Source organism: Pan paniscus, chromosome 15 (genome assembly GCF_029289425.2).
Source record: "Pan paniscus chromosome 15, NHGRI_mPanPan1-v2.0_pri, whole genome shotgun sequence".
In the NCBI taxonomy this organism is placed as follows: domain Eukaryota; kingdom Metazoa; phylum Chordata; class Mammalia; order Primates; family Hominidae; genus Pan; species Pan paniscus.
The window spans coordinates 60,464,521-60,476,786 of record NC_073264.2 but is presented as its reverse complement, the minus strand read 5'-3'; the positions used below and the strand labels follow the sequence as shown (position 1 = coordinate 60,476,786).

The following is a 12,266-nucleotide window of genomic DNA, read 5'->3' as shown; positions in this document are numbered from 1 at the left end:
TAAAATACAAATTATAATTAAATCTGCCTAATTTTTTCACTTGTACCACAACATTTAACATGTCATTCTGTGCTTTCCTGATGAGAGAGTAAAACAACTGACCAGTGAGCACAAAAGGACGGGGCACTGAAGCATCCATGGGAGAGAGGGCTTCAGATCCTTATCAATGCAGCCCAATGGCCAGCAGGTCAAACGGGACTCAAAATTACTTTGTCACACACACTTTTAAATTGTGCTCACTGTAATAATACTTATACACTAAACTGGATTTTAATTGATAATCTGACAGATACGAGGCCAGTTCTTAAAACTGTCTTAAGAGAGTTTAGATACATTCAAGTTCTAAGTTACCTCAAAAGTGTCAGGGCCTAGGGCAACAAGGGAATTTACATACCACAAATATGAACTAATTCCCTCAATAACAGAATGGGAAATTTGCCAGAAAGAGATGTAACCTTATCTATATCTAGTGTAATTACCCTGGTTGGTACTTAGTACTACTGAATAATCTGTCAATAAGGAACGAGGTCACAGTTTTTACTCTAAAGGCATTTCAACACTATAGAAATTCTGTGACAGCTCCCTTCACCAAGTGTTTTAAAGCATTCATCTGGATGGCACAAGCATAAAATATAGAGAGAAATTCTAGGATGTAAAAAAAACTCCACAACTTTCCCCAAGTTAATTTAATTTTGCTACTAGGAATACTACTTATAAAAAGGTAACAAAACAAATTGTTTACACTGTACAGCAGTCTTCCCTTATTGGAGGGGAATATGTTCCATGACCCCCAGTGGATGCCTGAAACTGTGGATAGTATTGATCCTTACATAGACTATGTTTTTTTTTCTATACATACATACCTAGGGTAAAGTTTAATTTATAAATCAGGCACAGTGAGAGATCAATAACTAAAAATAAAATAGAACAATTAAAACAATATATTGTAATAAAAGTTATGTGAATGCAGTTTACCTCCAAATATCTTGTTGTACTGGACCGTGAGTAACTGAAAACGCAGAAAGTGAAACTGTGGATAAGGGGGGGGACTACTGTAGAAGAAAAATAAGTAGACCTTCAAGTTATTTTAAGTGGTGGCTTCCTGAGGCAGATAGATATTTTATTTAACCTGAGCATAGTTCATGGAACAAAAGTCAGAATAAACACAAGGTATGGCCATTTACACAGCTTTCAGCCAGAGGCAGAAATAAAATGTTAACAGGATGGTTCAGGTTACCTTACTAGTTGCATTACAATTCAAAGATCTCACTAAGGTTAAATTTCTCTTCATTAAAAGAAACATTTGCTCCCTGAAGTAATACATATCTGGCTAAGAATCAACTTCCATGAAAACCAAGCACTAGCTCTTTGTGTTAAAAGAAATTCATTCTAAGAACATCTAAATAATAAGGACTACTACTTTCCCTCTCTTCATAGTCCCTGAAAAAGAAGTCACCTTATACCAGCCTCAATGCATATACAACATTCCTTCCAGAATGTAACTTATCTTTAAAGCCCCAAACTCGGGATTCTTTACATCTTCACTCACTCCATAAGCATTAGGTGTCTTTGCCTAATGTGAAAGTTCCTTTTACAGAAAAGAAGAAACTAGATACAGAAAAGCTATTTGAAATGCCCAGAAAAACCTGACAACATTGCCCGAAGCTGCAATCAGATTCCAGGCTCCCAAATTTCCTTTCTTCTTTTCAAGTTCCAAGGCTGTGATGGTTCACTAATTATGAGAAAGATTTCTGAACAGGGCTGAACTGGATAAATTAGCATTTCATGGAGGTTTGAGATTTACATATCCTTTTAGCTATAAAAATGCTCAAAAAGAGCATGAAATCATATAACCTTGAAATGAAAAAAGGTGACATTAGAAAGCAAAATAAAACAAAGAGCCTTCATCTGTTGGTCCTGATTCTGTGACAATGCTACTAAATGACCAAAATATCTCTAAGGCCAAGAAGTGTAAATAAAAGTCAAGTCGATGTTACAGGCTTTCTGGGAAGAAAAGATTGACTTAGGGTGTTCTGCCTTTACATTTAGAGGTCTGTGGAAATTAAACTTTGAGAAAGAAGGCATCCAGCTCCGATATGTTCCACTAGGGAAAGTAAGCACCAAGAGCTGTTCTCATTTTAACAGAAGGGGATCCAAAGAACTGTACCTAAGCAGAGTACAATTAAAACAAAATCACTAACATGTGGTTTTGAGCCACAGAATGGAAATGTTGGTCCTACTAGACATGTTTATTCAACATCAACAATACCTCGATAGAAGGATGTTGCAATTCTGAGCTCTCCGACCATCAATCACCGAAAGCTCTTTGACTTTAAGTTTGGAACTCAGAGTGTCATCAATGGCATCTGCTTCTTTCTGTAAAGAGCACGAAAGAAATCCATCAAAGTCCAACAGGGACATTCAGACTTCAGATACACACTTTCCTTTACATTGTTGTTCATATACACATACACACACTCGTATACACATGGGCAAGGCTGAAATGGTGGGAAGTGTGGAGAATGATGGAATTGAAACAAAGGCTACAGTCTAGTTGGTAAAGGGAAATAATAAGAAAAGCTGACCACCCACATTTGAAAAAGCATTATTTGGAAGAACAAAGTGCTTCTAAGTTGAAGATGCTAAGTGTGCATAAATTATCAGTGAGTGGTGCCCTCCTTTTGTCCCCCAAATTCCTATGGATTGCAGACAGAAGAACTGTCACTATGAATCAGGCTCAGCTGAGGCTTGCCATTGCCAGTCCAGCCACTTGCAAGGCCCATTCACCCCAGAACCATTTGCATTGTGAGCACTCAAAAAAGCTAAACGATAAAACCTCCCAAACATCTTCATGTACAACAGGAAGCTCCCAAAGCCAGATGGTAACTTTCATTACTCCAGAGCCTGATGGACAATGGGAAGGGGCAGTTTGAGGCATGAGTTCAGTTACCTGAACTAACAATAAAAGGCTACTTGCATATTCTGTTGCTGTATAAAAATCTGTAAGCTATGATGGCCAGTTATAATTTCAGGTGGAACAGACCAAAAATATGTATAATATACTGTTAGAGTGAACTGAGCATCAGGAGTATTGGTAATAATAAAAAGTTCAAGGCTAACTTGATAAATAGCAAGTTTGATTTCATTAGCAGTGAGAATCAATTAAAAACGTTACAGTGTTTTAAAAATGTAAGAAAACTGATTAAGTAGCTCTTTCTTTTGCAAAGTTGTATCTACATTTTACACAAAGATAAAGAATCTTAGCTGAATTATTCATTCAACTCACCTACAGAGTTTCCTCATTTGATGAGGGGGCTGAATTAAAGTAGTATCTCTAAAGTCTGTTTAAGTTCTAAAAATTCTACGTACTTTCCTACTAAGCCTCGTGAATTTATGGAGAACATCAAACATTATCAGTTCTACAAACTACAAAATCTTGGATCAGACTGCTGTTTTTAACATGAGTCTGTACTACTGTTTAAATTTTTGCAGCTTAAAAAGAAAATGAATTTGTAGTGACGTGACTGCAATCTGGCTTGCTCAGACACTAAGCATATCAAGCATCTAAATTCAACTGCAGCCTATGCAATCTATAAAAAGTACTTGATAACTATCAGAAGACAACAGTCCAAGTCTTATATACACCATCAAGCCTTTTTCATATATTTCCCACTCAGGAATTAGGAGGAAAAAAACAATTATATAAATTATTATACCAATAACGGTAGCATTAAAAAAAAAGTAAAGAAATCAAAGAACTCTAGAACTGTGTAACAGTTTAGAAAACAAAGGCAATATGGAATTTATACTGTGAGGCACTAGGTGATCAAATGTCAACTGTCTCATGCTAAAATTTCAGGCGAACCTCTAGATACTCATTTAAGAGTTGAAATCCAAAGTGGAGTTACCTAGGCATTAGATTACACTATGTAAAAAAACAAAAACAAAAACAAAACCCTGGATAACGAAGAGATTTCAAGCTTACAGTGAGCCAAGGAGTTATATTAAGCAAGCTTTAGGTAGTAGCTCACTTACCTGCTTGGAGTTACTGTTCACAAAGAAATCCTACAGCCATGGCAGAGGCATGGAAAAGGCAAATCAGATATATGCAGTTCAGAAGTCACAGCAACAAACGGGGGAAAGTCAAAGCAGTCAAGGAAACAAGTGATGTAGGGTAAGAGATGATTTATGCCCCTGGGATCATCAATGAGAGTTGATGAAGATGAGAAAATTTGGCTGAATACCATGAAGAGCACAATACTAAGCATTCAGGGTAGAGAAAGACGATGACATTTGCTGTACCCAATTTTCAATGGTGGAAAATCAAATTCAGAAAAGACAGGGCTTAAAACACCTGAGAAAGACCCAAGCTGGGAAAGGAACAAATCCTCTTTGAAATGACCACTGGCTCCATTTATTCAACATGATGATTTTACTTGAAGCAGGAGAAAATCAATCCCATCAACTTGAGGAAACTATTCCTACTGTTAATAGGAAAACCAAAAATACATAAATAAATAAACTTTTTTTGATGAAAATAATCTCCTGTCATCTTGTGTTATAAGGAAGGATTGAGAAAAGACAGGTTGAACAACTCAAGTCAGTAATATTAACCCTCAGCACCCCTATAAAGTGCAAATAATGCCTGTAGGTGCTACAGGTAGGTATGAGGAAAAAGAACATGCAATTAAGAGAAAATCAGTGATACGTGTGTTGTGCAGCCATTCGTGGCCCTGTCCTAACTGCCCCAGGACTGTTCAAGCATACAAGGTCAACAGTCTCTTCTGGAAATAGTTTTTAGAAAAGACTTGGAATGAAAAAGGGAACGAGGAAGAGGTAACTGACATGCTGTGAGAAAGTTACAGCATATGTTGCATATTTTTGCAATGCTGAAATGAATAAGGCTTTGGTGTGCAAAACACGCCCCAGTTTTCGGGCCAACAGCTTGCACAACCAGCATTTGCTCAGCAGATTCCTTAAGGTCTCACTGGTCTCAGCAGCACTGCCAAGGCCAATTTTACACAGATGAGCTGTTTCACATAATTCCTCTAGTGAGAAACAGAATGTGTCCTCCCCTTGCTCTAGCCATACAAGGGGGGACTGCTTTTCTAGAATGGCATTTAAAAAACAATGGATACTCCTCTGATATCCCAGTTTTCTTTTGTCTCTGTTATAACTGCCAAGTTGTCTACTCTGAAGCTCCTTAGGACTCTTCCTGTAAAAGCAGTTTCCTTTCAAGGGCAAAAAAGACTATGGCGAAGTGAACTCCATGAAGTCATCTTAACCTATTTTTTTTCTCTTAAAGAGAGAGTTGCTAGTTGAACTTAGATTCTGCTCTTACTGTCTGACCCTCAAAGAAGAAACTTTTTTGAAGTTCACTGGCAACTCATCCTATTTTATGAGTTCCCAGTATCAGGAAATTAAGACTTCTGACCTCTAGTGTAGAGGCCTGCGGAATCAGGCAACTGTTATTTACCGGGTGTGTGGCTTGGGGCTCAGTCTATCTGTCTGTAAAATGTGGTTAATTAACAACTGATTGGTGTGAAGATTAAACATGACAATCATGTAATGCGTTGTGTACAGTACCTGACACATAGGTATCTGACACATATGTATGAGCTCAGTACTTGGAAGCTACAGTAATACAATTATTTCATCTTTCAACCTGATGATCAAGTCCACTTATTCCCCTTTGGCTCTGCTTTCAGTTGAGCTGAAAAAACAGCTGGTCAAGATCTCCAATTTGTGACCACCATCAGCAATAAGTGTAATAGTTAATAACTATGTAATACATTTTCTTTCTAGAGGTGAGGATGAAGAATGCCAAGCAAGAGTTTCTTCAATTATTACCCTAAAGATTCCACTTCTTTTAAAAGTCCTTTACTTGGCACATTAGAAATAAAATCATAAAGCTTATGAGTTTCATTCAAAGGGGCATGTTAGAAATAATGATGCTTCCAGGCCTATTTCAAGTAGGTTAACATTCTTTTTGAAAGCTTATTCACTGAAAAATCAGAGAGAAGTAACAAAAGATACTTCTAATTGGCTTGGGTCAAATGTGGTAGAATCACTTATATTTGGCTTCACCTAACAGGATGTCTGGTTTTTCCAGGCAATTTCTGGCATAAAGCTTAGGGCTTGGAGTATAAATAGGAAGTTGGGACTTGCATTTTCAGGAAGCAGTGCTGATAGTGCTATAGATTGAATTCCACAATGGGATAATGACTCAACACTTCACAGATAATCATAACTTTTACATGAATGGTTTTTAATCTTTTTGAGACTTTTGTAAATCTGGTAAAAATTATGAATCTCTATCCAGGAAAATTCATACACTATATTTATATAAAACCCCATATCTGATTAACTCTTATCATGAAGCTCAGTTACAGAACTTACATTTGGTCTTAAGAAAAAAAAAAAACAACACCACTATTTATATTTCTCTCTTCTGTTTTCATGTGCCATGGCTAAGGATCAAGCCTACTGAAATAAATATCTTAAATCATAACATTTTTCAATGTGAAAATTATATCTATAGAATAAAAATTGTAAAGAGAATAAAAAAGGAAAATTCTTTGATAATTTATAAAAAATCAGAAGGTATCATTGAATGCTCTAAATGGAGCCCCCAAAATGTCTTGTGTATTACATACAAGCAGGAGAGGTTGGATTCTGGAGCCTGAGACCACCGTTATTCTTTGTTCCTAACCCAGAGTAGAGGCTTTGAAAAGTTTTACAATGTGATGACAATAGGATCCTTAAGGAAGGGCTGTCCTCAAGCAAAGATCAGGGGGAAGGAAGAGATAGTGAACTGTGAATTTGTTGCTACAGAGATATGACTCCCTTTAGGTAAATGTAGTGCCTTTAGCTCATTTCCCCTCTATTCAATTGTATGGATAGAGAGAAATGAATTTATAGCATCTAGGGATGAAAATTTCCCATAAAACGGAGATGAATATTGTTTAATTTTATCTGAAAAGTACTGCTATGCAATGTGCTACCATTTAAATCAGTCTTTTGTGGCTGACCTGGAAATCATGTATAATGTAGTTTCAATGAGAAAAAGAGGACCTGAGATTCAAGACACTGACTTTCAAATGAACTTTTGGAAAGTGAGTGGAGAAATAACTGCCTGCTATTAGATCCCATTTCAGGTGGCACATAAGCTTACATAATCAGCTCTGCACACCTTTGATATTTACATTGAAAAAAAATTCTGAATAGGAGTAGTCTTGTTCTTAAAGCTGGAGTTAAAGAAAATCCTATACAAAGTCTGACATTTATAATGAGTAAAAACCATGGGGAAAAGCAAAGTGAAATTGGGAATTATGTCCCTTTGGAGTTACTAAATACACACCAAGCCATGTTTTTATTATCTATAAAATATGAATATCTACTCATAGAGTTGGGGGTGAGCATTAAGGAAGAAAATAAGTATAAGAGCTCCATTGAGAACTAAATCTTAAGGTTGATGAGATTGGGAACTGTGCGTATCATACTTGGCATCAGGAATGTAATGGATGCTTAATATTATCATCTTGTAGTCCATATTATAGTTATTTACAGCTTTTTCTCATCTCTGCTTTTATACTGTAAGTTACACTGTGGGCCTGTGCAAAAATTTAACACATTTTCATCCTTTGAAGTACTTTGTATACAAAGCAGACAATATAAGTTCTGATTTTAATGATTCCTCACATCAACTGGATATATTTTATGCAGATATGTGTAAGCATATATGTGTGTGCATATACACTTATGTTTGCATATATCCCCTAAGTGTCATTTCTCAGTATTCATCTAAATTATACTAATCCGACATTACTGAGATTTTTCCAAAATCTTACTCTGTGCAGGGTTCCTGTTGCATGCATACAGGTAATGGTATTCATGCCATTACCTTTGTAATGTTCCTTTGCCTCTCTGAGAATTGTATCTAGCCAAACAACTGGCTGAAGTCCAGAGAGTTTGAACAGGGTGTCATGACTCTGGAGGGAGGAAAAAGGAGACATCATGGAAAAAAATAGATCCCGAGTATTCATTTGCGAGTAGAAAAGAGAGCAGTTCAAGTGAATTATATAATGCACTGCCAAGACTGAAATGAAAATGCATAGGTCTTGAGTATTTCCATTGGTCATGAGATAAGGGGACATTCAATGACAGGCAACCCATTTTCTTTACTGTGTCCTATATATTCCAACTAAAGTGTCCACATCTTTGGATTTTCTATCAGAATTCAGTAATTTCAATAAAATGGCTCAAATTATCCTTATTTAGAAAATATATTTACAGTTAAAAAATTCTCATTTCAAATTCTTGCACCAAAAGAGAAAACCTACTTGAATTACTCAAGCTGATCAGGTATGCTGAAATTTTTCTCCAGGAAGTGCTATTGAAAATACGGTCACAACTGATTCTACTTACTGGTCTACTTAGTGTTAAGTATAACTGAAATGTTCTGGACTCTCCTGACTGGAATGCCTACTGATTACTTAAACAGTGTTGGTTGCTAGGAGACAATTACCCAATTGCTAGGCTTTCTGCAATCTTGTCTCCCAGAGCTCTTGAGAACTGTCCACATATTTGTCCCAGAGCATTTTGGCAGCATCCTTCTGCACCTTCTGCTGAAAGCCAGTTAATTACGAGTCTTGTAAACTTAGGTCTTTCAACCACCTGCCTTTATAATAAATGCAACCCACATGCTCAGACTTGAATAGCATCATTTGGAACAACTGCTGCTTTTCCTTCCTTTAATTTACTTCTCTACGTTCTCAAATCTTCATATTAGGCAACCATCATGGAACAGTATCAGCGATCAAAACTGAAGTGGGAAAGCAATGGGACATGTAGCCAGGTTAGAAGATTATTTGAATTATCAGGAAATTTGCTAAAATGGATCAAGATTCCATGTCAAGGCCAAGGAGACACCTTCTCAGGACAGCAGACAGAGAAAGAGGCAGCATGTTGCAGCCAATCAGGAATGAGTCTGGTCACAGTCCCTGCCACGTGAGGACTCTAAAGACAACTTTTGTCCTTTGAAGGATAAATTGTTTTGCTTTCTATTGGCCAATGCCTTATCTTCATTGTGTTTTTTTCATCTTCCCTTATTTGGTGTGTATAGCATTGCCCAAGTTTGCCTTTCTACTTACAGTAGGGGTGGGCAGCTGAGGGCTCCTGTTTTAAGGGTTCATGTCACTATGGCAGGCAACCGCCTCTATTTTTGTATTTTATTAAAGTAGCATAAACGGCATTGCAGAAAAGCTTTCCCTTTCTTAAGGAAAAATATTCATTTAAATATTGGCTTTTTCCCCCCCCATTTCAGATGTATCAAAGGCCATTTTGAAAAACAAAACAAAATGAAACAAGAAACCCTTAGTTTTTGTTTCTCCCCCTAGCCTGAGTCCATCTACTCTTTTGGTGCTCAGTATTTCTTTTCTGATACACTCTTTCTTGGGGACTAAGCCAAGGAAACCAACTAGGAAGTCTGCTGCTTGTTTAAGGATGCTCCACCCATGATTCATCTGGGAGTTAAGGGCCTCTCAGTAAAGCCCAAGGAAAGCCCCGTAAGAGGCCCAGCATTCGTGTGTTCCTGTTTAGGATGAACTCTGCTCTCTCCATCATTCCACCTCTTCAGTCATACTTAAGAATCTTTCTTCTCACACTACTGGACTCAAGTTTTCTCTTCTCAAGGCTTTGATTATTTGGGATCCTACTCCACCTTTTCTTTTTTCTTCTGAAACTCTCCAGACCTGGCCACCTTGCTGTGTTCTCTTCTGGTCTAACTTTAAGCGGCTCTATCACGATGCCCTCTTGAAGAACAAGAGGTACCACACAGATGTGACTGGGGCTTACATAGTGATGCCTTGTCAATGTGGAGTGCCAGCAGGCACCAAATCACATGTTTTTGCTACTATTACAAAAGCTTTGCTCACTTTTCAGTAGCGTCTCTGGTCCTATTTGCACCATTACCATCTCCCCACTTGCTCGGTCTTTACAACCCCACTTCTGTTCACGACATATAGTAAAAACTCCTAAGTTCCATCTACTGGCCAAATTATAGTCATTTAAAAACCTCCGTACTTCTAAAAATTCCATCCATTTCACAAAGAATTCTGCTTCAAATGGTAACCATTTGATATGTATTTTTAAAAAATTCAGATGAACCAAAATAGCTTTAGATACAAACATTGTGGGGTGACAATTTAAGTTACTTAACTCTTCTACTTTCTCCTGGTGAACCATTTTGACTAAATACAAGTGACAGCATACAAAACTCTTTACACCAATAGAGACAAGGTCTTAGACATATACCAGATATGAAACTCCCTAACAAGGAGCTTATATATCTTCGACTGTTCACATACAACTAACAGGCACTTGGACGGAGACATGGACATGCACAGGGTAGATCCAACAGCCTAGAATTCATATGCCGGTCACATCACGGCCATGGCTGATGGGCCAGAGATCATGCATAAGACACGATTTTTCTACCTTTTTGGTGTCTGGAGGGCATATGCTGTTACCTGCTGTCTTTGATAGGCAGAGAAGGTTCTTTCCAGGTCTTCAAGATCTAGAATTTTGAAGACTTTTGTATCATCAATTTCGGTCCATACTGTTCCTTCCAGTTTGTTCTAGAAACGTCAATGTAATAAGTGCTATAGTTTACAGTTATACATAAAAAGAACAGGCATGGTTATTTAAAAAGTGCTTCTATCCCAAATTTTTCAGTCTACCAGACACTCAAAGTGACGGGTTTCAAACAATGTGTCATTTATTTCAGAAGCTTTATCACTTAAATATCTGAGCTAGTGAGAACTCTTGGTCCACATTAGAAAATGAAATCATTTAACAGCCAGGGCTGTTTTCCCTTTCAGTGATAACACAATGAGCTGCTAATGCTATCCATTAGAGGGAAAACTGGAACAAATGGCTCACCTCGGGCAGTTTAGACCAGTTGAAGGATTTCAGGGCATTTGTGGGCTGAGGAATGCTTTTCTTCTTCAGTGCTAGGCCCATTGGAGCACCAGGAGGTGGCATGATTGCCCCTAAGGGAGGAGGCCCTGGGGGAGGAGGAGGGCCACCTGGAGGGAGGGGAGGCGGTGGAGGGGGAAGCATCCCACCTGGTAGAGGTGGGGGTGGTGGGGGAGGAAGGAGAGATCCAGGCACAGAGGAAGGAAAGGGCCCTCCTGGTGCTCCAGGCGAGGGTCCACCTGGGATTGAAGCACAGACGGCCCTCTGAAAAGATAAAAATAGGAAAAGAAAGATCAATGGAAGAAGTAAATTCATTGAATGATTTAAGAGTCTGTAACTTTGCCTAAAATGTATATTATAGAGAAATTCACCCTTCTGAGAATGTTTAAAGGATCGGTAAAGTCGAATGGACTCTTTTGGGCCTTTATGGACTCCAGTGCATCAACCTTTTGTACCTGACACTCAAGTACTTGTCTGGGATGCATTCATATCTCTCTCACTTCTTGCACCATCACAGACAGTCTGGTTTTCATGAAGTCAGTTTTCACTTTAAGAAGCTAATGCAATTTCCTTTGCTCTTAGATTTGTACAGTATTTAAAAATGCACCCCCAAACAGCCTCTGCTGCCTACATGATAGCAGAGGGAGTGAGTCTCCTAATTGTGATGAATCATGAGCCATTTCAGATTTTATTCCCCCAGTATGAAGTTCTCTACTTAAGGGTGAGGGGCTCTAGGGTCAGTGAGGCCTTGGCAGCTGCCCGTGAGCTGAGCGGAAGACCTCACCCTGCTGAGCTCATGGAGCTGTGCTGTGAGGTCCGCCACCTGCTGCTTGACTTGCTTATGCTCAGTAGTCTCCTTTTCAAGTTTCTCTTTCATTTTATTTAAGGTCTGCATCATCTCTTCCTTCTCTTGAGTCTTGGCATCACATTCTCGTTCTTTCTTTTCCAGTTTCTGTTGTAGCTCATTGTGCTCTACACGAGAAAACAATTGGACATGAAAACAGGAGAGTCTTCAAAGCTGAAGCATTTTCTCTAAAAGAAAATTGACTGAGGATGATGGCAGAGATTATGAGGATCTTTATTAGGTAAATATTATTCCTCTTCTCCATCAAAGGGAGCAACTCAAAGGCTAAATGATGTTTGTGCTTGGAGTGGGCTTCGGATGAACAATGTTATTATTAACTACGTTCTGTAAGAGACTGAAGAAGAGAGCCTACACTCACAGTTCTAAATACAGAACAAAAGTTTGAGTGACTTCTTGTGGAGGAGAATGGTAACTGTTTGGTAGT

At 38.2% G+C, this 12,266-nt stretch overlaps 1 protein-coding gene across 4 annotated transcripts in view; it reads right to left on the bottom strand.

The window, feature by feature from the left end:
* The window catches only part of DAAM1 (dishevelled associated activator of morphogenesis 1), a 183,006-nt gene that overhangs the window by 28,986 nt on the left and 141,754 nt on the right, over positions 1-12,266 (bottom strand). For 2 of the 4 annotated variants that reach the window (XM_003831652.5, XM_008957004.4), the window contains exons 13-17: positions 11,762-11,949; positions 10,942-11,241; positions 10,530-10,637; positions 4,036-4,065; positions 2,270-2,376 (exon numbers count right to left, since the gene is read on the bottom strand). In XM_003831652.5, coding sequence (XP_003831700.1) covers positions 2,270-2,376; positions 4,036-4,065; positions 10,530-10,637; positions 10,942-11,241; positions 11,762-11,949 — 733 coding nt within the window. The remainder of the gene's footprint in view (positions 1-2,269; positions 2,377-4,035; positions 4,066-10,529; positions 10,638-10,941; positions 11,242-11,761; positions 11,950-12,266) is intronic. The other 2 variants (XM_003831651.5, XM_055097645.2) reach the window with 1 other exon arrangement.